The sequence below is a fragment of the Microcebus murinus genome, chromosome 10 (genome assembly GCF_040939455.1).
Source record: "Microcebus murinus isolate Inina chromosome 10, M.murinus_Inina_mat1.0, whole genome shotgun sequence".
In the NCBI taxonomy this organism is placed as follows: Eukaryota; Metazoa; Chordata; class Mammalia; order Primates; family Cheirogaleidae; genus Microcebus; species Microcebus murinus.
In genome coordinates, this window is record NC_134113.1 from 15723060 (window position 1) to 15750331 (window position 27272).

At 39.1% G+C, this 27272-nt stretch overlaps 1 protein-coding gene across 1 annotated transcript in view; it reads right to left on the reverse strand.

Moving 5' to 3' along the window:
• Nucleotides 1-2295: 2295 nt before the first annotated feature.
• The window catches only part of POLR3B (RNA polymerase III subunit B), a 112343-nt gene continuing 87366 nt past the window's right edge, over nt 2296-27272 (reverse strand). The window contains exons 24-28 of the mRNA XM_012772755.2: nt 18733-18836; nt 17928-18094; nt 14102-14215; nt 10969-11142; nt 2296-6097 (exon numbers count right to left, since the gene is read on the reverse strand). Coding sequence (XP_012628209.1) covers nt 5968-6097; nt 10969-11142; nt 14102-14215; nt 17928-18094; nt 18733-18836 — 689 coding nt within the window. The 3' untranslated portion in view covers nt 2296-5967. The remainder of the gene's footprint in view (nt 6098-10968; nt 11143-14101; nt 14216-17927; nt 18095-18732; nt 18837-27272) is intronic.

A 27272-nucleotide genomic window follows, 5' to 3' on the forward strand; every position in this document is an offset into this window, starting at 1 on the left:
CTGCACAGGTCTCCATGAGCAGGGGCAGGGGTGGAGCAGGTTGGAAAGTGCTCCCAAGGGGGTGAAGAGCCCTGTGGGAGGTGAGAGCCACTACAATCTGCTCCTTAAGTGGAAGTCTTGCCTAGCAAGCAAGAGAGAAGAGTGGGAAGTTAGTTTCCAAGGAGGGTACTTTGGCACCCCTCAAAAATCCTAACACTGGATCTAAGAGAGGTTGGGATCCAAAGTCTTGTAGCTTAAAATTGGATCTCAAATTTTAGGTTGCATTGGAACCACCTGGAAGTCTTGTTAAAACACAGATTGCTGAGTTTCTCCCACAGAGTTTTGGAGTGGGTTTGAGGAGGAGCCAAAGAATTTGCATTTCTAACAAGTTTCTAGGTGATGCAGATGCTGTTGGTTAAGAGACCACACTTTGAGAACCACTGGCCTAGAAGCATCTCAAGAGTCACACTACCTCACCCTCCCAAAGATCTGTCATCGTTATTTAACCATAAAAGGTATTATTATTCCACTTTCTTCATATACAGTGTTCTTAATAGGAGTCACTATTTCAAGTATAGCAAATTAGCCAAACTTCCACTCAAGTTATATTAAAAATGTGAATACAAACTTCATCCCAGCATCCAATATGAAACATTTTCAATCCATCATGTTTTAATTTATTCACACCACTTCTTGCTTCCATTAATGTGGATGATTGGGAGTTAACCAGACTTAAAATTTATCATCCATGGAACAAGAGCTATTACCTGGACTTGGAAAACACTTTAACGCCTTTGACCCTGTGGTGAGATGTTAGACTTATGAGTAAAAATGCCGGGTTTGGGGTTGCTCTGAAATTTTCTGCCATGGCATTCTGACCATTAATTGCTTCTGGAGCCTGAAATCCAAATTGGTAGCTTGGCTTTGGTAATCTATATACTTTGAGATTGACACTACTTCCCCCCCCCCCCCCATTTAAAACTGCTTCTTTTAAAGCTCAACATTAATTTCCCACCAACCTTGGCCCTATGGACTGACATAGTAAAATTCCAACTTTTGGTCAACAAATGAAATAAACTGTTTTCAAGACACATATGGAGTAAATATGGATGGTAAAGAGGTGCTACTTTTACAGTCACTTTTGTGACCATCCATTTCACAACGGAATTATTTACAGGTCTCTCAGAAACTGGCTTCTCTATTACTCAGACGGCGGAGAACGGATGGGCCCAGCCACTTGCCCTAATGTGTTCACTCTCATGTGACTCATTACTGCAAATAAAGGTGTTGGCCAAAAATGCTCTGAAGCAGCTGAAAACTATCCCATTATGTAGCACCCAATCAAGGACCTTCTTTTTTTCCCCCCAATCTTTTGCTTGACTCTTACCACATGGAAGCATTTTGAGAACTGGTTCTGTGGGCTTCACGAAACTATTCTGGGACTCCCGCACCGACAACAGGCCTCACTTTGATGTCAGTGGTGAACGGTTGTTCCAGGGAAGTGTGTTCACCACCTTCCTTCCTCCCCATCACTGTTTAACAGGGAGGCTTTCCCAAATAAGCTTTTGCAAAACCTTACAGTTTCTGCATTTGATCCTAGTTTCCAAACTCTCTCTTCCAAAAGAAACCCAGGGTTTGCCTTCCCTAACTCTTGCCTGATGAAGTTGTACAGGGACAGGGCTAGTCCTGGAAGTGCTGTTAGTAAGGTGTACATGTTTATTATTATCAATTAAAACAATAGCAAACATTTGTGAACTCCTGTTATGTGCCAGGCACTGTGGTAAACCCTTTAGATACATTATCCCATTTAATCTTAAAAATAGCCGTAGGTGTTGGTACTATTATTATCCCTATTTTGAAGATGGGAAAACTAAAAGAACAAAGGCAATATGTTATATTTGGGGTGACATGTATTATGTGAAGAGACTGAAACACAGGCTTAGCTGTGTTCTTAACCACTTAGTCACCTGGTAGGTTTTTTTTTTTTTTAACTTATTAAAGAATAATGCACATTCAGAAAAGTGAAAAATTCTGAGTGGATATAGCTTAATGAATTTTCATAAAATGAACACACCCATGTAATCAACACTCAGTTCAACAAAATATTACCAGCATCCTAGAATCTCCCCTGTTGTACCCTCCTAGCCATTAGCCACATACTCTGCACAGGGAACTGTTATCATGACTTCTTATATCATAGATTGTTTTTCTTATTTTTTATATCATAGATTAACTTTGCCCACTTTTTAACTTAAAAGGAACCAACACAGTATGTATTCTTTTGGGCTTAGCTTTTTTTTTTTTTTACCAATATTATCTTTGTGAGATTATTTATGATATTGTATGTACCAGCAATTCATTTTTCATTGCTGCATAGTGCTCCATCATATGAACATACCAACATTTATTCTATTGTTAATGGGCTGGGGTTATTTACAGCCTGGGACTATTACAGATATGCTGCTAGAAACATTTGTGTACACACCTACTGATAACACATATGTATACATTTCTGCTGGCCACACACCTAGGAATGGACTTGCCAGGTCTGTTCAGCTTTAATAGATACTGCCGACAGTTCAGTCTGTGCTGTTATAAATTGGCAAATGCCTTGAGGGGTATCATGGACTGAACTGTGTTCCCCCCAAATTCATATGTTGCAGCCCTAACCCCCAGTGTGACTGCCTTTGGAGACAGGGCCTTTAAGGAGATATTTAAGGTTAAATGTAGTCATAGAATGGCACTCTAATCTGATAAGACTGGTGTCCTTATAAAAAGAGACACCCCAGCTGGCTCACTCATGTGTCTGCACCAAGGGAAGGCCATGTGAGGACGCAGTGAGAAGGTGGCCACCAGCTGGCAGGCAAGGAGGCTCACCAGACACCAACCCTGTTGACACCTTCATTTTGGACTCTGAGCCTCAGAACTGTGAGAAAATAGATGCCTGTCATTTAAGCCACGCAGTCAGTGGTATTCTGTTCTGGCAGGCCGCGCTGAGTCAAGGGGGGGAAAGGTGGTAACGAAGTTGAGCTCACCTCAATGTATTTCCTCCTTTCTGTCAGGGATCTTGGCCTCTCCAGTTCTGGTGTCTCGGTAACTACGAGCCCACAGTTTTTTCTCCCCAGCTCTTTGATTCTGCCAGGGTCACAGCCCCGTAGTGGCTTTTGGTGTGACTTTTTGGCCTCATCCCTGTGCCACATCCAACCTAGCAAAAGCCTTGAGGGGAAAAAGTTTCATGGGTGGCCTGTAAAAAGTTCCTCTATCATTACTGGAAATCTAATCAGTGGTTTTTAAAAACAAGTAACTTTAATTAACTTTAAAAAATAAAACTAGTAGGACTAAGTTGCCAATTATGGCTGCCTTTTCTTTTTTTTTTTTCTTAAATATCTCACTGGTAGACAATCTGGCTGCCTTTTTATTAAGGTACTTCTCAGAGTCAAATAGCTATTCAAAGGTAGTGTCTCCTAATTTCTGAAATGTCAAGCTGAAGAATTTTTTCCCTTGAGGATGTCTCAATCTGGGACCCATGCTTTCTAGATCTTGTAAACTTACAGAACTTAGAACTTTCTCAGATGGTTAAAAAGGTGACTCCTCAAAATGATCAGAATGGCAACAGCTTTCCAAAAAAGACATTTATCTATAAAGGATACAACCACTAAGTGGCATTTGAATTAAAAAAAAATTGTCAGTGTGGAGAGAAACTGAAAAATATAATCATGGCTAAAACCAAAACAAAGCTAAGTGAAGAAGCCTGGTTTCGAAGCCCTTGCCGTCCCCTTGTTGGTGGTATGACACTGGGGAGTTACTTACCTACTTAGTGCCTCAGTTTCTTCTGCTGTAAAGGGAATAATTACACTTGTGAAGTGTTTCCAGATCTCCAGAGCATGGTTCATCATTTTGTCCTGGGAACTCCCTCACCACTGACGAGGTTAATCCTTAGCACTGATAGCAGGACGGTTGCTGTGACTAGATGACGAGACTCTGCCTCCTCTGCTGGATCATGTGCTCCGTCAGGCAGAGGCCATGTCCTGCTCTCCTTTTATCTTAGCACAGTGCCTCCTGCATGGCAGGTACTGAACAATGAATGCTGGAGTCCTCGTGCCAGTCCTCAGTAAGCACACTGCCTAAATCTTCCTGGCCTGACCCTCTGAGTGTTCACTGAAACAGTGAGCCACACATTGCTGGCAACTGTATCTCTGATGGAGTTGGTAAGTGGAGTTGCCACATAATGTGCGGTAGTCAAGATCACCATAGAAACTCCTTAAACAGCCCACAAAGCACAGTATGACTGCATATTTAATCTTGATGCACCATCAATTTTGAAAGCTACAAGCTAGACTAAAGGAACAACTGGCATAGCGAAGATCTGGGCATTCAAAGTCCTTTGCCTTTGTAATAGCCATTGAGGCCCTGAAGGGAGGGCTCAGGAAGGCCTGCTCACTTGCAGAGTGCCCTACATAGTGAAGCCTCTATGACTTTTACACCTATGTTAGATATTTTCATTGTGAAGAACACAAAGTGAGGTTGAGCTCTCAAGTCAACGACTAGTCTGGCTCCTAGAGCATCTCTCTTTTGGACAGTCCCAATACCCACTAGCTTGGGATCTGAAAGGCTTTGAAAAAAGCACATGGATGTTTAACTTGGTTACACCCAGCTTCTCAACCTTATTTTGACACTGGAGCTTGATTCTTGTTGGTGTATAATACCTATTAATATTCTGTGGACCATTTTCAGTGTGAGATGCTAGGAATGTAACCTTAGAGCATTACTCAAAGCTTTTCTGATTCTCATTTTATAAACAATCCTTAACACAAGTATTTATCTGGCTTCAGGGCAGAGTAGTTGAGAACAAATTAGAAATGAATAAAGAAGGCTGTCAGATTAAAAAGAAAATAGAAAGCTAACATCCTGATAGAAATGGAAGGGACACAAAATGACAAAGCATCCATGGAGTTATATTCAGATATTTAATAAATATTTTTGCATTGTATGATCATGGAGGTTCAAAATAGCAACAATTGGGTCTATGAGAAAAGATGACATTCTTAACAAGATAGGAATAAATTTATTATATTTCACCAAGATTAAAATTACAAAGTTTGGGTGTATAAAGGTTTAAGTGTTGGGAAAATTTATCCCCCACAGTACCAGACAGGAAAGCCATCAGTTGTTGGCTGCTATCTCAGCTTCATGTGGTCCTCTTTCTTCCACATACTGCTCAGAACCAGCCACCTTAGCAAGAGCCAAGCTGATCCAATCAAACGAATTCTTCAGATCCTCCAAATTGCAGAACAATCTTGAAAATTGTTAGCCATAAGATATCATGGGAAATTTAACCCCAAGCATTCTCTTTTTTTTTTTTGAGACAGAGTCTCACTTTGTTGCCCAGGCTAGAGTGAGTGCTGTGGCGTCAGCCTAGCTCACAGCAACCTCAATCTCCTGGGCTCAAGTGATCCTCCTGCCTCAGCCTCCCAGTAGCTGGGACTATAGGCATGTGCCGCCATGCCCGGCTAATTTTTTCTCTCTATATATTAGTTGGCCAATTAGTTTCTTTCTATTTTTATAGTAGAGATGGGGTCTCGCTCTTGCTCAGGCTGGTTTTGAACTCCAGACCTCGAGCAATCTGCCCCCCTCAGCCTCCCACAGTGCTAGGACCAAGCATTCTCTTTAATGGGTAAGCTCTTCCAATGAGTACATTTCAAGGTATCAGAACATAAATAAAAGTTTATCCTTCAGGTCATGCCCATCTGTGAATCAAACTGTGTTACAGTTCACATTGTTGGCATCTCTTCCATGGCTGGAAGCTCACTGATCTAGGTTGTTTACTTGGTCTTCTAATACATAAAAAGACTTTCATCAGTTTTTTCGTTGCTTTAGAGAGAGACACTCAAAGGAATTACTCAGAGGAGTATTAGTCCTCAATCCCTTCTGCTTTCCATTGTGTTGAACACATCACTTGTTCTGTTTAAATAATCATCATTTCCATCCTCATTCATTGTACTTGGACAGTTTTAACCTGGGGATGATGTTCATAGACTGCAGCTCCTGGAAGAGCAGCTTGCAGGCGTAGGGGATGCGGAGGGAAGACACGTGGCATGACGACTTGCAGTAATGGCACCTGAAACCCAAGTCAGCGTGTGTTAGAGTGATAGCAGCTCAGAAACCAGAGGTCTGCCACATAGGAAGTGAGAACTGTTTCTACAAAATTCTATTATCATTCCATGACATTAGTCATTTTTTCTATTTCTAAGTGTTCAATCACACTGTCAAATATGTACATATGTGCCCAGAAAATAAAAAGCATCCAAGGAAGCAAAAGAAAAAGATAAAACAAATACCACTCCCTCCAGTGTTAAAAGCATGCAACCTGAATCAGTTATTACCAAATTTCTAGACTTTTCTCCTTAAAATGAAAAACATCTGCCCATAGACTGTTTGAATGAGCTCTAGAAATCCAAACCATCAGAAATTTACTCAGATTTAGATTTTTTTATTGTTTAAAGAGTTTTAAACTGATTCAATCAATCTCCATGTATTTGATGAGCACCTATGATACTACTAGTAACATCATTATAGGCAAGATACGCAACAATTATAATTTGGTTTCTGTCATTGAGATATTTAAAGTCTTATGGAAAAAAAAGAAGATTTTTGAATAGAAGAGTGGTGTCCAATTAAATGCTAATTTTTTTCAGCGCTCCTCAGGCTTGGTTATTTCTATCAGTATTGGAAGGTACTGTACTTGTACTTACACCATGCTGGCCCTTGTGCAAAACTAAGGAACGTGTGTGTGTGTGTCCATATATGTGCATATATTTCCACTTAATCCTTACAACAGCCCATGTTCCTAACCAATATGCCTGCCATGCCAATTCCAGGATTTTCTTTTCTCTTCCTTTGGGAAGAACCAGTGAACTGAACTTAATCAATGGCTACAACTGAAGAAGGGTCCCTGGGGAGAAAGTGAATTATTCTTTCACGTTTCAGACCCAAACAGAACCTGACACTATTCCTCAAGAGTCTGAGACCGCTAGGACAAATCCTAATACTTAATAGTTAGAAAACTAGGTACTCTCAGTTAATGGGGGAAAATGAATGCAAGAATAGCAACTGAGGCTTAGACCAGAACCTGGTGGGAGTTTCCTTAGTGAACAAAGGACTGGCCATTCTAGAGGGTAGCAAGACAGTATGTGTACAAAATGTAAATGTGATTAAGAAATTTGATTAAGTAATCATAAAAGTGGCAAAGGTGTGTACACAAGAATGTTTGCAGCCATACTGTTTACAAAAGTATAAAGCAGGATACTGTGCAACTGTCTGCTAGGCAAGTGTTTCCGTGACCACAGGACATTTATGTAGGAGGGTGCTGTGCCGTTATCACACGTGATGATGTAGATTTGTATTTATTAAAATTTAAGGTGTCCAGGACACACTATGGAGTGAAAAAGGCAGCTTGATGAACAGCACGGTCTTAATAGAGCCCTCAGATGGATTTCAGTAAGTGTATAGAGCCCCCAAAATCAAATGTAAAATATTTAAAGATTTTTTTTGTATGTTTATATTTGTATTTTTCTATTATCATAATCTTGAAAGGGTTTGTAACCAAGGGGGAAAAAAAAACCGTAATGAACTATTGGCAGTCAGAAATGTCCCAAAGAAGAATGTTAATAATGGTCTGGGTAGTAGGAATTAATGTGACTGTTACTTTTTCTTTATATTTTTTATAACTTTACAATGAGCAGGGATCATTTTTATAATCAGCAAAATAAAGTTTTTATTATTTTAGAAAATAAAAGTAAGCACAGAGTGTGAGAATTTGAATGTGGTGGTGAATAACTATGTAGGTACAGAACTTGAGGAGAAGAGAATGGGAGAAGATGAACCATCACAGACGCATGCTTGATGTAACGATCAGGGGACTCTGGGTGCTTAGAACTGTGGAGTACTTGATCTATCAACAGTAATAATATAAACTTGGTGAGTTACTTTTTCTTAAAAGATTACCTGAAGATCTCTTTAATGCATTAGAATTTAAGAATTATGTTTTTAATGTGCCTGAGTTGATCTAATTTATTCACCATTCATGTTCATGCTTTAATTAAATTGAGGAAATGGATTTAACTGGGGTAACTACTTGCTGATTCTCATGTCTAGTACATTACTCTATGACTTCAAGCTAATCTAGTTAAAATTTCCATATATGCTGATTCAAATTCCAGAAGGCCCATTAATCTTCTCTATGATTAAATATTTCTCCATCATTTAAAATGTTCCAATGCAACTGTGTGTGTGTATATAAATAAATTACCTTACCCTGTGTCTAAACAATTTCCAAAGGTAGAAACTTGACCTGAACAACAATAAAATAAACTGATTTTTTAGGACAAAGACAGCAAAAGGGGGTGGCTGTGGCTTCACAGGAAAAACGAATGTCCAGTGAAATATCCTCTATGAGCTAATTATCTTAATAGGGATTTTCTTTTCCCTGTAGCTTTCCTTATGGACCCCTCTTTTGTGACTTATGCCCTTGGTGTCTTCTGCAGAACAACAGTCTTGCTGTAAACATCCCCATAGCAATGCCTTACTAATGTGCAAATCACTGACAAAAGGCCAGTTTCAAGGTTCTGAACTGCTCTAATTACCCAGCCTCCATTGTGCGGCTCATTAAAGAGCGACTTCCTCTGACAAGCGCCCATGCTCCCTCCCACACAACCCTGCACACATGATCAGGTAATGATGGGAAAAATGACAGCATCATTATGTTCCTCGGCCAGAAGCAGCACACAAGGAGGCGGCTAGACTACCAGAATGGATTAGGATTTTTTTCTGTTGGCAACAAGGGTATAAGCAGGCCACTCAAAATCAGACATTCGGTATATTAAGGTCTGTTTAATTACAGTAAAGACCCTCAAACCGTATAACCTGATTTAGTCCTTTCAAAGGATTTCAAATATAATACACACTGAACACATGGGTTTCAAAACAGGCATTGCCATAAGATGATCTCTAAATGAGACAGAAATGAAGCAGTAAAGAAGATATACATTTAACAGAATAATGTTGAGACATCAATCACCACTTACATTAGTTTCCCTGAGTACCAGTAGTGGAGAAGGGAACATTTTCAAAGTGCATAAGTGAATGTGGTTTACTGGTTTTTCTTTGAGGGTGGGAGGAGGGAGGAGGAATGCAGGGAGAAGGGAAACTCTTTTTGAAATTTCATGACCTCTATTTTTAATGCGATGACTCTTCTGTACCATCCTTTCAAAATAAATTACTTAAAAATCCTTGTGCCAAATTTAAAGATTTAAGCACAGTAGAACTAGGTTCCAGGCATCTTTCTCTCCCTCCTTCCCTCCCTCCCTCCCTCCCTTCCTTCCTTTTTTCCTTCCTTCCTCAGGCCAGACTATAATAAGCGAGCTCAATATGCATTCCAATAGATGAATAGACATCTCAACACTGAAGCAAACCCCCATCTCCTGGATGTAAGAAAGAGCCAGGCTTATTCTTAGAATTATGTCACCCCATCTCTGCAATCTTATGAAAAGAATGAACTGTAAATGGCCACCTCTTCTGTTAGTTTTTAAAATGAAATGATTTCTTCACAGACAGGACTCACCAAATCTTCTACACCAAAAATCATAAAATAATTGGCTAAAGTGTTTTTTCATTTAACCAGCAAGATATACACTGTGTTCTAAGAAGCCACTTGTTCTGACTCTTGATTGGCTTTATTCAACCAAGAAACTGGCAGCTCAGGATGGCAAGAAATTGGGACTCTGTCTGGAAGGAGGCTTTGAGGGGGGCCTCAGTGGGAAACAGGTGGCCCATGTAGTCCTCAAACCTCAGCAATGAATGCTTATTTGGATCTAAATATATCCTTCTGGAGATGGCCTCTCCCTAGGAAAAAGGTGCTCTGGGGAGGGTAGGTGAGGGATGATGTGGGGCTTGGGGTTGTTATTTCCCAGTACCATGGCACCTGCCGTAGACCTTGCCTCTCACAGAAAAGTAAGTAGATTAGAGAACTATAGGCTCTCTTGATTATAGGAGTATTCTGGGACTTAAGATCATGACTAACCCAAAACAGAGGTTTTGTTCTTTGGTGATAGACTGGAATCATTACAAATAGGAAAGGTGCTGTGACTACATAAATAAAAACAAAAAAATATATAACATCATCTCTTAAGCTAGCCTTTGTGTATTGAACTGTACATGGAAATGTTAAACTTTATTATTGGCAACCTTACAAATGCAGGGTCTCATTCAGCAAATATTTTTTTAAAGCATCTACCAGGTCCCAGTCTGGAGAAGTGGGATAAACAAAACAGATGTGATCAGAATGAACTAGAAGATCAGCACCCTTGAGTAGCCATCACCTGTTTTGTTCTCTGCTATATTTCTGGGGCCTAGAACAGTGTCTGGCAATTAGTAGCTACTCATTAAATGGTTGTTGAATAAAAGACTGAGACAGTCCATGCCCTCAAGGAATTTATAGTCCAAATGTGAAGCTGCCTGCCATGGTAGAGAGAGGACAAGTGGTCAGGGTACAAGACTTGGTCCTGCCTTAGTCACCAATTTGCTGCTGTAAGCATCCCTGGCTTTTTGAGTCTGAAGTTATAAATGACGGCATTCGACACAATCTTTTTAAAAGAGTTTCTTTAACATGCTGCGATTCTAACTTCCAATGATGCATCTGCAAGGATTTTTTTAATAGGCATACAGTGATATAAAAGGTTCCTGAAATAATATTAAGAATAAGATAAAGTTTGTATTCTCTGGGAGCTTAAACTCTAGTAGTGTACAAAGCAGATTATGCAGACAAATGAAACACGTACAAACAGAATCCCCAGGTACAGGAATGCACGCACAGGGAAGGGCACGTTAATGATCACAGACACTGGAGAATATGTGGGTATGATCCAGGGTCAATTCTTGAGCTGTGATTTAAGAGGCAAGGGGTGTGATATGAGACATATGGAATCCACTTACCAGCCGGAATACCCCAGAAGTCCACACTGCCCACAGACATCAACCTCAAAGGCATCACTTGAAATCATTAGTCTCTCTAGCAAAAGCATACTGGCTCCATAACCAATTAAACAGTCACGTTCCATTTCTCCAAGACGCAAGCCACCATCACGAGATCGACCTTCAGTGGGTTGCCTTTGAAATAGGTTATTAGACAAATGTGTTTTATTACATCAAACAAACAACGGCATCACATGCTGGCAAAGAGCACAAGGCTCTGGAGCAGGGCTTACCTGGATCCAAATCACTTATTAGACAGTGACCTTGAGCATGCTCCTCAGCCTCATTTGTAAAAACACATAAGCATACCTATCCTAAAGAGTCTCAAGTGAGAAAAGATGTAATACTGGTGGTTGCTATTAAATGAAAATAATATATAATTATATAAGATGAAATAACATACTAATATGTAAATACATAAAACACAAGTGCTAGTATTACTATTATCATCACTATTACCATCACTATCATTATTATTAGGATAGTAGAGTTCTCAAATAAGGGAACAATGTCTTTGAATATTTTCAGAGATGTCTCAGTATTCTGTTATTTAGAAGCAGAAAAACTAAGAGGAACAGATTATGGAAGAAATCTGGGTCTCCCAGGAGTTACTGCCAGGGCTCCAGGGCTGTTAACGCCTGAAATGGATTCCCTGTGGTTTATGAACATGCTGGGCTTGAGAACACTTTAAAAGGGTAAGAATCTAGGACCCAGAGATGTAGGTAAAATTAGGGAGTTATGAACAACTCGGGGAACCCCACCTAGGTACTGAGCACATAAATGATTTTGAAAGAAAAGAAAGCGAGTTCCCTGGCTGGCTGATTTTGGAGGGTTACTTCCTAGAGGTTCTCTTTGGGTAAGGGTGAACCATAAGCCCCGTGTTTGTTTTATTCCACAGCATCTTTTTATCTTTGTTGTTTTTGCCAGTCCCCCAAAGAATTAAGAAGGTAAACATAGCATATGCCAACACATGCCGAAATTTTTAATATTTTTAAAATGTTGTTGAAAATTGTAAGAGGAGATCAAGTAAGTTGTAGATTATTTGTTGAAAGAAAATCTATGCATGAAAGACTCATGAATAGGTCTAAATGAACACATTATAGTGGAAACTTCATAACTGAGCACAACAGCTATACATTTTTATTTGCTGGCAGAACCACCCACGGGTAGGTGCTTCCTCGACCTGAGGTCACTGAGCAAGGTGAAGGTGGTCAGAATCCAGTGCTTAGATTTTAACCAGCTGAGATGACTGACTACAAACCAATGCTCTCTAGGCAGTCTTCATATGGAAGACACAGAGTAATACCAAAGTAATAACTTCTTCTGCACAACAAAGCAAAATATAGGCAATAACTGCTTTGACATTTATGTTGCTCTGAAATAGTTTTTGGAGGTTGTAACTGACATGGCAGTTTAGGAGGTGACAGAATTTAGAGAAGAAACACACCTAACCCAAGTAGGGTCTCATTGCTGAGGTAATTATTGTGTTAAGAATCTCAACTTCTTCTTGGGAGGCCGAGGCGGGCGGATTGCTCAAGGTCAGGAGTTCGAAACCAGCCTGAGCAAGAGCGAGACCCCGTCTCTACTATAAATAGAAAGAAATTAATTGGCCAACTGATATATATATAAAAAATTAGCCGGGCATGGTGGCGCATGCCTGTAGTCCCAGCTACCCGGGAGGCTGAGGCAGAAGGATCACTCGAGCCCAGGAGTTTGAGGTTGCTGTGAGCTAGGCTGACGCCACGGCACTCACTCTAGCCTGGGCAACAAAGCGAGACTCTGTCTCAAAAAAAAAAAAAAAAAAAAAAAAGAATCTCAACTTCTCTTCCCTCTGCTGCAATTTTAAGCCCACATATGTCTATCATTTCAATAGACATGTGCATTTGCTCAGTTTTAGATGGTCGAGGGATTGAGTCATCTACACCCATCCCTTGGTTTAAAAAAAACAAAACCTAAACAATACTAGCTGCTTCATCTCCTGCTCTTCCTGTGTTGTTACATCCAAGCAGTGCTTGGTGCAAGTAGGGAGGGAACCGGGTACTGACTGGGCATCACCTATGGATCGGCACTCTATACATTCTATGTTCAAACCTTGATGGTCACCAGCACCCTGAGAAGTAGGTATTATCGTCTCCACTTTATATATGAGAAAAACTGAAGCTGAGAGAAGTGAAGTGATCTGTCCAAGGCTTGTGACAGTGTTAAAACGTGGAGATGAGATCGCATCCGTGCCTATCTGGCTCTAAGGCCTGGGTTCCCTCCCCTAGCCCAGGGTTCTTCTCTACTGACATACAGAACTGGGCAACTCTTTGTTGTGGGGGGCATACTTGCAGTATCCATGGCCTTCACACACAAGATGCCAGTAACTCCCCCCCACCCCCAAGTTGGGACATCTGAAAATGTCTCCAGATGTTGTCAAATGTCCTCTGGGAGGCAAAATTGTTGAGAACTACTGCCATGGACTACGCTTCTCCAACTGGAAAAAGTAGTACTAAGAACATGTGAAACTCAGTAGTTCTAATTCCCTTCCCAACAATTTACCCATTCATCAACACCCAGACATCATGCTTGGAATTAAGAAAAGATACACTGGTAATCAGGGCACACATAGACCTTACCCTACTGGGGCTTACTCAAATAAGCATGCAAGTACAGGTACCTTATGCTCCAATAACATTAGTGTTTTAAAAAGTACAATTGTGGTTTGGGCTACCAAATAATGTACACATGTGTTCACATGGGTGCACACAGGTATATTGGTATGTGTGTGGGTATATATGTATGTACCTTATATATGGACCTTTCTGAATAGAACCATATCTGCAAAGATTTACACAGTAAATGGCTGTGTTAGGAGTCCACTGGCAAGACCCACAGTAGGTTTGCTCTTATGCCTGTGAAATTTGGCTGCTTTTTGATTGGCTGCTATATTTCATATTAATCACATATAAATGATTTTTCTTAATGTCTAACACCCGAAATTTTGACATCTCTGGAAAATAGAAACTTTATTAGACTCTGCATTTTGCTATATCTGGAAAATACAGATAGACTTGATTGCATTATGTATTTTTTGTAAATGCTCTTCTCTTACCTGGTAAGGACGGCTCGTGGGCCCCGGGCCCGGGCATGCATTTTATCCAGCACCATGTGTTTCAGTTTCTGATAGTACACGGGGCCGAAATAGATGTATGCCTCTAAAGGCTCACTGAAAGAAAGGTGTGTTTTGAGTTAAGAAACTTACGTTTGGACTAACAAGAGAGACAGCCTTTTCTAGGTCTCATCACTGGCAGATCCTTATTTATAATGATTAGGTAAAAATGATTTTCAGTCTGTAGTGAATAAAAAGGCTAGATCTAAAAATATAAAAGTACCATAGATATATTAAAAGATAAGTGGTTTTATAAAGAAATAAGCATTTAAACAGGTAGTGAAACAGTTATGTATAGGATAATCCCTCCTTCATGGCTACCACCCTGGTCAGGCCACCATCCTTTCCTGCCTGGGCTACCACAAATGATCTTCTAATTGGTCTCCCTGCTCCTACTCTTATCCTCAACAATCTATTCCTCAGATGATAAGCCAGGGTGATTCTTTCTAAAATGTAAATCACAATATGTCATTCCTCTGCTATAAACTCCCCCATGTTTCTTATCACACCCAGAATCTGTATTGCCAAAGTTTTGTATCACAGCCATATGGCCAGATATAACTTGGTTCCCACCCACCTCATACTCATTTCCTATTCCCTTTTCCCATCACTCACTATACTCCAGTAACACTGGCCTCTTCATTGCTCCTCAAATGTAGCAAGCCTGTCTCTGCCTCAGGACCTTTGTGCTTACAGTTTCCATTGCCTGAAACCTTCTTCCACATGGCTCTGTCAAATATTTTACCTCTGCACACTTGCCCTGATCACCTTATCTAAGGGAGTCCTCACCACCCCCAGCATTGCCCTCCCCTCTCCTCACCCTTTAGCACCCTTACCACCTTCTGGTATCATAGTATACATTTATCATCTCTGATTATTCCTGTCTTCCCCATGAGAAGTAAGCTCTGCAAGGATAAACACTTTGACTCCTTTGTAATTGTGGCTCCAGCACCTATGACCCTGCCTGGTACACAACTGGTGCTCAATAAATGTCATAATCAATTCAATAAATCTTTAGAAAAACTATAGTAAGGGTTTAAAAAGACAGTGTATATACAAGTGCTTTGACAGAAGAAACCTTTTGTCTTAAGTCTGGAGCAAGAACAACCAGGGAATTGATGCCTTTAAAAATTTTTTTTAACTGCTTCAGAACTTCCTTCCTAAAGGAAAGGAAGCACCTACCATATGCCATTTAATCCACATAATAATCCAGGGAGGGAGAACTATCATCCCTGTTTTGAAGATGAAGAAATAGGCACAGAGGGCCTGAGAGGTCAGCTGAGAGCTGGTGAGTGGTGCAGCAGCAGTTCAAATCCAGAGCTCTCCCTGTCACACTGGCCAGTCCTGAAACAAGTAAATTTAGGGCTATGGTATCACAAAAGAGTGAAAAGAGCAAAGGAAGGAACAGACATAGCAGAGAGGCAAATAAAAACACACGGCCCCTGCATGCTTAGTATATCTGATCACACTCTCAGCATCACTAGCAAAGGCTTTCTTGCAGTTATCAAGCCATTCTGCTGGCTTAAACATGACCAGATTCTTGGAAAATACAAAGTGGAGTGGAAGGCACAGTGGAGAGGGTGTTAAGAGACCCTGTTTTTGCCTCATTTCTGTCACATAGCAACTGCACGACCTCTCTCAGTATTCTTAGTTGTACAAGGTGGTCAGAACAAGGTTCCTTCCAGCTCTAATGGCGAATGATTCTATTCCTCAGTAGTATGGTTGCTCATGGCAAAATTTATGAAACTCTGTTACCCAATGCTATTCCATCAGCAACAGAATAAAGTCATAGGCAATTTCTCCTCCTAGATATGCTCAAGAATGAACAAGGGATGAAAGCTGGTGGATAAATATGTTTGCAGGCCCTCTGAAATTTTCAACTAACAAACAGTGCTTTTCAACCTTTGCCAATGAAATAAATGACAAAGAAATGAAAACTATGGCTGGAGGTGGCAGGCCTAGGGGAAGCCGTGTGGACTGGGACATAGACTACCACTGTCTATAGCAGGCAGGATATAACCCATCCAATCTTTCAGTACAGTTATGTTCAGGAAGGTCCACCAAATTGCCCCTGTGATTTTGCACACTTTCTAGTCAACATCTGCATTATTTCTGGGTGGAGAAGGGAAGACTAAGGTGATCAATTTAGTAATGACAACTGCATTTTTTTAAATGGACCATTAGTCTTTTCCTGTACTGCGATTTTCTATAACATCTCAAGTATGATACACCTAAACAAATCCACATTACTACAGTCTGAATAAATCATTCTAAAAATCACTTCATATTTTTAAAGGATACAGATTTTAACTATTTTAATCATATCTAGAGAGTCTATTTGCAGCACCAAAATAAAACTCTGGGGCGACTTCCGGGGCCCCGCTCTTGGGGCCCCAGAACCTCGTCCAAAAAAAAAAAAAATAAAAAAAAAATAAAACTCTGTTCTCACACATGCTTACACGCTGAGCTTCACTCGTGTTCAAGTGGCTTAAAATCTCAGAAGAAGAGTACAAATACTGTGTCCTAGAATTTCACCTGGCATAAAATATGTAAGTGTGCCTTAATTTAAGCAACTGATTTGATCCTTTAAATCATGTGCGATTCAAGTTTCTAAACCCTGCCATTCATGATGATTCCAGGGACCTTTGTTTCTCCCAGGTTAATAGGAAGATCCCACGCTCTGCCTGGGTGACCTGGCTCTTCCCCTTTTCCAGCCTGCCAGTAAGGCCTCTTCTCTACACTGTAGCCAAGTCTGCCTCTTCCGGTTCCCTGACCTTCCTCACCTCTTTCCCTGGCAAGGTATTAAACATACTTTTCCTTGGCATTAAACACTTTTCAAATGGCATAACTTCTCATCCTTCATAGCTCAGCTTAAATATCCACTTCCTCACAGGGGTCTTCTAACTTATTCTTTGTCTTCATTTTGGTGAGAGTTGTTTGTACTTAAATTTATTTGTCTGCATTCCTTCAGGTAACAAATATTTATGGAGCACCTGTTGTGTGTCAGGCCCTGTGCTAGGCACTGGAAACGGAACAGTAAACAGAACAAACCAGCCTTGATCTCATGGAGGTTACATTCTAGCTGGGGAGACAGACAATAGTATTATATAGTATATTTGATAATGAGGAGTGCTACAGATAAAAATAAAGCAGGAAATGGGCAGTACTGGGTTATAGTTTTAAATTAGGTAGTCATGATAGGCCTCACTGAGAAGTAACCTTTTGTCTGTTATTTTTTAATGTCTAGTAACACATCTAAATAGTTAGCTCCAAAGGTCAGGGACCATGTTTACTATATTTACTGGTATATACTCAGTGCCTAGCACATATTAGGTAGGTGCTTAACATATCTCTAGTGAAAAAATGCACAAATTTTAGGACTCAGGCTATCTGTGAAAGCATTAACTATCTGATAGTCATCCTAGGAATGCAGAGAGTTCAACAGATAAGGGAAACCTTTGCATTATATATAACTGATGTGTTACTTAGAAGAAGGGCAAAAGTCATTTTGGTAAATTACATCTTTTCTACTTTAAAAATTATAGCCTTACCAGTATAAATGGCACTCCTCAATTCGTCAGTTTTCTAAATTTGGATTTTTTTGGTATCAGATGTCTTAAAGAAATAAAGCTTTCCTCCTTAGTCCTTAATGCTTACACCTTAAGGTATACTTCTTAAGGTATACTTAAGGAGTGTATCTTAAGGGATCTTACCTCCTATCCTAATAAAACCATTCTTTTTCTTTGAAATGGCTTAATTACACACTTACCCTGTGATGCCAGATGTAACATAGTCTTTCCCCAAGTAGTTATAACCATGGCGAACGAGGTCTTCACACACATCCTTCACTTTACTTCCTCCAAATGCAGTGCCATAGTGGAACCGGCCATCCAACACACCGGCCTTGCCAGCCAGCAGCTCAATTAACTTCCCCACCTATGGGATGTGAACAAATCAATTATGTGAGTACCTCCTTGTGGCGTAAGAATTTCTTTGGTGATTTATCTCTGGCTTAAGACTACTACTATTAATAATAGTGAATTAATTTATGTATTAATAAATTAATAGCAGCAATATTTATTGATCTTGTACTGTGACAGATTCTGTTGAAAAAGCTTGACATGTATTGATCTAATTTTATACCTCTTAATCCCATGATACAGGTACTACTATTTTCTCATTTGACAGATGAGGAAACTGCAGTATAGGGAGGTTAAGCAACTGGACCAAGGCCACACAACAGATAAGAGGTGGGGCCAGGACTTCAAAGAATAACCCCCAAAAGGGAGATCCACTGAGGTTTGATACAAGGAACTTTCCTTGCTGAGGGATAAATTCATCACTCAGAAGTCTCTGCTCTTGAAGGGAAGTGCAGACAAGCTCATTCTCCCTGTAGAGAAGAGTGGCCCAGAACTGTCAGGGGCTACCAGGAACCTGTTTATCTGGCAAGCGACCAAACGGCTCTTTCTTAAAATCAGCTTCAGGGTCCCATCACTTCCATTCACTATAACTAAACTAACTGCATATTTTCTTCCTTAAAGGCAGCATCTCCGAAAAATCTAAAGATAACTGACCGTCATTCGAGATGGGAAGCCGTGTGGGTTCATTATGATGTCCGGACAAATGCCAGAATCACAAAATGGCATGTCTTCCTGGGGGACGATCAAGCCACAAACACCTGGGGGAGAGAAGATTTCATGCCATGTAAAGCAAATCAGCAGAGAGGAAAAATACAGTACTTAATTGGGATCTCCCTGCTGCTATCTCTATTTCCACTGTTCTAAAACCTTCCCCATGGTCCCTATCAAGAGTAACAAAAGCAATTTCCAACAATCCAGCTAAACAAACAGTTCAAAAATGACTCTCCCTGCAGAAAGGCACTGCAGCCTGTGTACTGTCCTGCTGGCATGGCACACAATGGTGCTGTCAGGCTGCTTGCCCACCCTCCCGTGCCATGGAGACTGAAAAGTAGAGACTTCACTGGGCCCTCGGTCTGTTGATGTCCCTGAAGCTTTAAGTCAGCAGCAGTTTTGTCATCAGCGAGTTCGTGATCTGCTAATTTCTACACCCAAATTACAGGAATCCAAGTTCTCTGACCACCAAACACAGAAGTGATCGAATGAGAGGTATACTTAAAACATGGATTTAAAAAACTGTGACAACAAGTATTCGTGTGTGGCTAATGTGCTAACAGGTCTACCTATTGGCTGTAGAGCTCTGGCTGGTGGGCTGTTTTTTGCCAGGGCTTCCATGGTTGAGTCTAAACTGCCTGAAGGAATTTTAATTCCTATAGCTTACAGCACATTAGAAAAGTGATCTTTGATTGAACTTGTAAAGTTGAACAAGAAAATTAAATGCCAAATCACTCTTAGAAAAAAAGACTAGAATTAGAAATGGAATTCTAAGAATGAAAACAGAACAAAAACCTACCAACTCTATGCACTCCTGATATTCTCTTAAATTAACTGTACTTTAGTACTACTCCCTTAATATTATTCTGACCTGTAGGGGATTGTGTTGCTAAATAGTTTTTAATTCGCCTGATTTCTTTTTCTTAGAGGAGGAGTAGGAATAGAATTTAGATAATTAACTAAAATCTCCATTATTTAGAATCAGAAAACTAGCATACAATAGCATTGGACTAAGAAAATGCTTTTATATTTGTAATAAGATAAAATTCTTTCCCCCCTTGTGTAAAGTTATTAAACATTTGCACCTATTGAAAAGAAACCACTCTCAAATTTTTCATTCTTCAGTTTGACTCCGACATACTCAAACTACTTTAAAATAAAATTTTATGTGATTTGTTGTAATCATTAACAGCTAAAGTCTAAAGGAAAAGAATGTCATTTGCCTACTTAATATCAGTTATTAATAGTCTGACTTCTAGTGGTTGCCAAGTAAAATGGTTATTAGGTTTGTGGAGCTGAATTCTAGGGCATGTATGTAGTTCCTTTAATTGGCTATTTGCTTGAAATGGTATTGTTTACTATAAAGGATGTATGCTTTCCTACATGAAAAACAGAAACAATCATTCAGTTCACTTTATTTCAAATTCAGTTACAATGTGTTAGAATCTAAATCAAGCAGAGTGTGTGACCCTTTTTTCTTCCCTCCAAAATCCATCTTATCCACACTGAAATTATCTGACAAAACCCTAGGGCTACTGGGAAATCTACTTTGAAAGAGATCAAATTGTAAATCTAGGTGCACCGACAACAACATTGTTTAACAGTGAACAAAATGTTAGAAGCGGCAATTCCTAAAGGGGCCGGTCTCGGGACGTGCTTGGGTGAGAATGTAATTTTGGCTGGTCAGGAGATGGAGGGTTCAGCTACACCCCTTAAAAACAAAACCAAAGAAAAACCTCGGCACCCCTTATGCAGCAGTTCACAGGGGGATGCTGGCGTCTGCTCAGGAGGAAGCTGCCTGTCCACCCTCCAACAAGAGAAGGTGGGAACGAGGGGCAGGAGGTACAGAAACTGACCAAGGAAGCATGACGTACATATACTGGGGGAGGGTATGGACAGATGACTTGCATTTTGTGTTTTTAGTTTCAACTGACATGTTTAATCAAGCAAATTCAACATTATGTTATTAAAATGAAAAATGCTCATTCCCCTGAATTGTGAGTTTCTAATAACTTTGCTTGAAATCTGATTAATATTTAGTATAGAGTTTCATTTTGGGAAGTTGTTTTCTTATCAGCCCTTTTCTGACATTTTGTTAAAAAATACATATACGTAGCTTTCTGATTTTTTCATTCCATTATAGGAACTGCTTTGGCTATATCTGAATCAAGGCACCTGTAAGCCAAAAATTAAATCTTAGCTAACTTAAAATTACTTTAGGCTCTGAAAACCCTTTTATATGCCAAGATGGTTCCCATAGCAGACAGCCCTGTGTTGTTTGTTTTGTGTGAAAGTGAATGATAAAAGATCCATGAAATCGACACAGAAAGCCAGAACAGCAGAAAGAACTGAGGGCTCTCCATCACTGCGGCTTCTACCCTCTGCTGACTTGCGGAACAATGGAAGCTACACATCCAACTGCAGATCTGACACAGCTGTGCATTTCATTAGATGAAGAGCACTAGTGACACAAGTAAATAATTAACTTATTCTGGTCCGCTGACTGTGCTTATGAGACCAGTCATAGCTGACAGATTTTAATACAAGTTAACACAAAGAGACCATAATGAGCTTAGAAGTTAAAACAAAATATTTAGACAGAATTTGATGATCTCGAATCTCAAATTAGACAGATGATTTTTAAAAGTTTGTATTTTACTGAATTCATTACGGATAAAAAGAGAGTTCTCAATCTTAGAATCAGACTTTTCTTTTTTAATGGTATTTCTTTTTTTAATGGTATTTTTCTGTTTCAGAATTATTCAAATCCTTAATCAAAACGGGAAGGTTTCTTTTCTTGTTTTCAAATGAAAAATTTAGAATTGTGTTTTCTCCATGGACAGAGGCATAAAGTCCATTCCAATATTAAGAAGTCTTAAGAGTATGGTCATTTTCCTTTAATGCTGGTTTAAAAATGTAAATGATATGCAGTACGCTTCAGTGTGTTAACACTTCCCTGGATCCTTGAAAAGAGGATGGACTACAAATAAACCATATCTAATGGAAGCTGTTGTGAAACAATTACCGATTCATACCTTAAATGCTTACACAGCATTTCAGATTTTAAAATAAAATTTCATCCCCTGGCTCAGGCTGGTGTCTCAACCCCATTGTTTATAGCACAACCTCCTGGCAGTAAAATGCAAATACACCAGTTTAACATGCCCAGAAACATTTAATGCACCATGGGGGCAACTTGGAATCAGACCACAGATTATACTACATAACTTTTAACAAATGCAAACAGGTAATAAGGAAAAACTGGAATCACAGAAACTGAGAGCAGAAAAGGACTGCAGATATCCACTCAATGAAATATTATTCCATCACTATCAATATTAATTTCAAGTTGTAAAGAGAAAGAATTTAGAGAGTCTTAGAAGTCTGACTGCCAATCCACTCAGGAGAGGCAATCTGGGGCCCACTGTCATTGTTTTCTGTGCGTCATGTGCCAGACACTGCCGGCTCCTGTGCCAATTTGTTATTTCTATTTCTATGGCTTCACAGAACAACATAGAAATTGTTCAGGAACAGGTTTACCCAACAAAAGTCCTGTTAATATCATGAAATCATTTCATTGTCTTAAAAGTATTTCCAATGAGATAAACAGCTATTGACTTATTCAAAAGACATTTTTGGTCTTTAAAAATACTAGTTTTAGTGTACTGGCTCTGTGTAATGGGTTATTTTAATTCAAACAGAAAAAGACAAAAGGTAAGAACATAAGGAAAAAAGGTAAGGAAAAATTAAAGGATTCTAATATCGTATCAAGACAGGAAAGCAAATGGCAACTGCAGAAAACAACTATAATAACATCTTTATTTCAGGACCTGTTTTTGATGTGACTTCAATGTGTTGAAACCTGACCAGTAAATGGTTTTTAATTCTGTTGGTGGCCAGGTCTCATTTTAATATCACAATTGGCTTCAATTTTTTAGTTTTAAATTTTTATTGAGCAAGTCTACTTTCCATGTGTAACAACTTTTGGATTACATTTACCACTCTGAGGTTGATATATATTTTTTATTACTCTTCCTTTTCTGAGTGAGGAAAGAGAAAAAGAATTATTTCCCTCAATTACTGAGCATATGCTGTGTGACAAGTGCTGTGAGAAGGGGGGAATACAAAAAGGTTCAGGACCTCAACTCCAGAAAGGCAGAGGTAGCCTATGCAGAGCGATCAGAGCGAATATTGAAAATTGAAACACATTCTAATGCTCTAAATGATGTGGAGTGCATCTGGCAGAGTCTAAATTACCTATTTTTACTTTCTGCAGATACTTAAACTGTTAGACAAGGCTATTTATTCCACACAGTTTAACACTCTTTGCACTGAATGAAGGGTGAAATGATGCTGTGATTTTTCTCTATCATAGTGCAAGAAGAGGGTTATGTTTAGTAAAGGAGTGAACATTATGCTGTTCCACTGATACTGTGTTACCTTGGGGGTGAAGGGTAAGAACCACTTTCTGGTAAGCCTTAGTTGTTTGGTCTTTGTAATGGGAATAATTAGCACCTATCTCATGAGGCAATTGTGGTAGAAGAACAGATGAGCTAATGTCTGAGAGGTACTTTAAGGTCCTTAGAGAAAGGCTGCATCTAAATACAAGGAATTATTATTATATAAGAAACCTAATTACTCTCAGCAGGAAGTAAACTAGCAAAGCGAAGGAGACCAACTTAATGAATAGAAGGAGCAGTTGCAGTTGCACTAACTTTGGCTGAAGAGGCCCAGAAGAAGCTAACTCCTCTGTGGGCTGTTCAGGTCACTTAACATTATCAAGACACTGTCTCCGGATAACTTTAGAACTTCATGAAGGGTGTGGGGCTGTGGATTTCTATCAAGGCATAGTTTACTGCTGATGAATATGGTGGGCAATGGGGCCAAAGAAGCAGCAGGAATGCTTTCAAGTTTGACTGTTCCTATTAAGTAAGAAATGGTTTGCTTTGAATAAACTCGTCTCAATAAGCCTTTATACATTCAGAAATGAAAATCTCTAAATCAAAACAAGAAGGCTAACACAGGTGGTTACTCCTTTCTTCCCGCCCTGCTTTCCAGTTATCAAATTAACCTTTTATTTTCACACCACCACCTTAAATAATCCCAAGGGGGAGGGGAGTGGACAAAAACTGTTGAATCATATTAGCTTTGTTCTGTTGTTGAATCATTTCCAGATCTATCACATCACTTGCCATATCCCGGTTGACATAATTTTAATTCGGCTCTTCCTTACATGTTAACAGATAAATAATGCATAAGAAAACTTGATTAGCTTTCTTATTAAAACATCACTCTAAATGAGAGGAGGCGCTAGAAGACAATACAGTTTTTACACGGCTTTCCCATGAGCAGTTGAATGGTTTGATGTGATAAATTTGCATAGTCTGAAGCACACAAAGGGCTGATTAATTGAAACCCTTACAATGCTTCTGGAAGCAGCTATTGTAAAACAATAACCATAGGAACTTTACAAAATACACACGGCTGAATGTGTCAAGAGCTTAATAAAATGTGTTGAGGCTACACTATTTGGAAACAGAATTGGAGATTTTTATTCTGGGCCATAAAACACTAAATGCCCTAATTTCAAAGCTTTAGTTGGATATTTACTGAAAGGTCAGAGGGTTACTGGCTAGCTACTGAAAACCAAAATTTGTTCTTAAAAAGGTAAATTCAATAAACTCTTCTTACAATAAGGTGTCTATGTGGACAAAAGAATCCTGATTTCTAACATTAAAGTAAGAGTTGCTGGAATTTCTTCCTGGACCCAAACTTTGATGGATCACTTGGCATCATATACCTTATGTTGAGGCTCATACTGTTAGCCCACCAGCCCCCTTCTCCCCTCCCACTTAGAAACTTCCATTCAAGCAGGATCAAGCAAAGTAGGGAGCCAAAGATATCCAGACTGTTTGAAGCTTCAGACTTGCAGAGAGGATTTTAGACAGTCTCAAGTGCTACATGAGTACAAGATGTTATTATTATTACTTTAAATCAAGGTCTTTTTACTCTTAATTTTAGGAAACATAATATAGAAAAAAGAAATAAATGAAGGTCTAGCAAAACCAAAGTTTTTAACCAAACCTTTTTAACAGAAAAACTTTTTTCTTTGCTTTTCTACTACACATGAATTAACATTTTCTTACTTCCCACAACCTTTTTATATCTACTGTAAAAGGATTCTTTAATGTATTAGAAGGTCAGGGTAGCTTTTCTTTTCTTCTAAGAAACATTCACTCAAAATCTTAATAAATTTATTCAGTAGGTTGCTGAATAACTTTTATTAATGCAAAATGGAAGCAAGTGACCTAATAAGGGAACTTTTTTGGAATAAAAGAGGGTCAAAGATGAATCTTCCAAATGATTTTATCTGTGTATGTGTAATCCTTATGAACCAAAGAAATAACGATACACTGACCATTAAATGAAAAAAAACATTTCGATAAGACTAGACTTCTATTTGAAAAGAAAGGTTGACTTTACTCCATTTAAACTAGCTGTCTGGTCCTTAAGGAATTAGGGGGAGATACCGGGGAGTGTATGCCATTATCTCAGATTTGCAGTTATTAAAAAGCTTCTGTTTGCCAGGACAAACACTCTTGCTCAAATACAGTTTTTCCTCTCCTTAGGAATACTGTTTGGTATTGATGCCTGATTCTGTGATCTACAGGACCTTTGTTGGAGGTGCTAATCCTTTTTCACATGAGAGACTGAGAAATGTTCTTTCAGGGAAGTGATATATTGTTTTTTTTTTTCCTCTCCACATCAAAGGAGTCTACTTTTTCCTCCTTCACTGTGAATGGCAGCAAAAGTAACAGAAAATCTGGAAATATAATAATCTGGTTTGCCTGAAATGAAAAATAACTTGAGAATTCCTTAGACAGTCAGACATTTTTGTTAAAGAATATTTTTTAAAAAGGAGCAGGAAATCTTCTAATAAATGCACTAATCATCAGAGAAAACAAAGCTCAAGATAAAAATATTTGCCAATGATGAGATCCCTCCATTAGAATTTATGCTGAAGTTAAAGAGGCTTATATCAGTTGTTTTGATTTTAATAGAAAGTTTAGTTCCAAACATAATTCCAATCAGTATTATATGTGAATGTCTCTTCCTATCTTTAACTCTATCGATAAAACTGGTCAGAATATGAAGAGAAAACATAGGACATTCCAGCTGATTCATGTTCAGCTCTATTTCCCCCTTGGATCATCATTATAAGTCATGGCTTCACTCTAAAGTACCTAGAAGTCTGGAACACTCGGGAAAGGAGATTGAGGCTTCAGGGTTTATATACTTCTCCTCAAATAAATTTCAAACAAAACTGAACAAAACTTTCCTGACTTTGTAAATAAACACACAACAAATTCACAACTTTGATATACAGCTATACATATCTCACCTTTGCCAGCATTTTGCATACTACTAAAGGTTGAACAACAGCTCTAGAGATTCTTTATCAAGGCTTGGCTCTTTTTGGGAAAGCTGATTCACTGTACATTTACTGATAAGATACATAACTGACTTCACAAAGACCCAAAGGAGGGTTGTACTTCATTAACATTTTTTGAATTTCTCATTAGAAGTCTGTATTGAAAGTCCCTCTTTTCAAAGTACAGGGCCAGTCAATCCTGCCTGCCTCGGAGCCCAGAGTAGTCTTTATGTCAACTGTAACACCATCTTCTTTATAAAACACATTTTTCTTCCTCAACACATGGCTCTCTCAGCTTAGCCATCTTCCGCTGTGGAGGTCACAGGTGATGCTGCTTGTTAGGTCTGTCACATCTTTAACTGATGACACTTTCACTTCTCCACCTGACCTTCTCTGACCAACCACATTCTATCTTTGCTTATCACACAGCATTGATCTGATTCCCAACTACTTAGTATCAATTCTCTTGTTCCAGTTTACCCACTCATCCTGCCCCCTTCAATCTTCTTCACAAGCTCTTTTAACACATATAGCATATGACCACCCCTGTTCAGCCTTCTCTTCAGATTTGTTTCATTTAGCTACTAATTATCCTACCACTTTTGAAATGATCAGGCTTGAGTGGGACAGACATTCATGTTCTGCAAAACTAAATTTTCAAGTCTCCTCTAATTGTTAAAGAGGATATTTTAAGATGCATTAGGCATGCAAATATGAACCACATACCATGCATGTACAAAAAGAATCCCTAAAAACAGCTTTGTTGAAGTAAACTTTTTTTTAAAAAAAGACAAAAATCAGGTAATCAGCAGGGCCACGTTATTTTCTGAATGCCAAGAACAACAAATTTAAGGCTCCAAATGAAGACAGAAAAAGGATATGCAAAAAGATACACTAAGTAAAAATAATCTTTACATTTTTTCTTATAGAAAATACATATGTGTCAACTTATAGATTATGCTATAAAGGAAAAGACAGGATTTCCAAACAATTCTACATTTCAAGAGCGAAAACTAAGTTGAACTAACCACTGGTCTTAATCTGGTAAGTG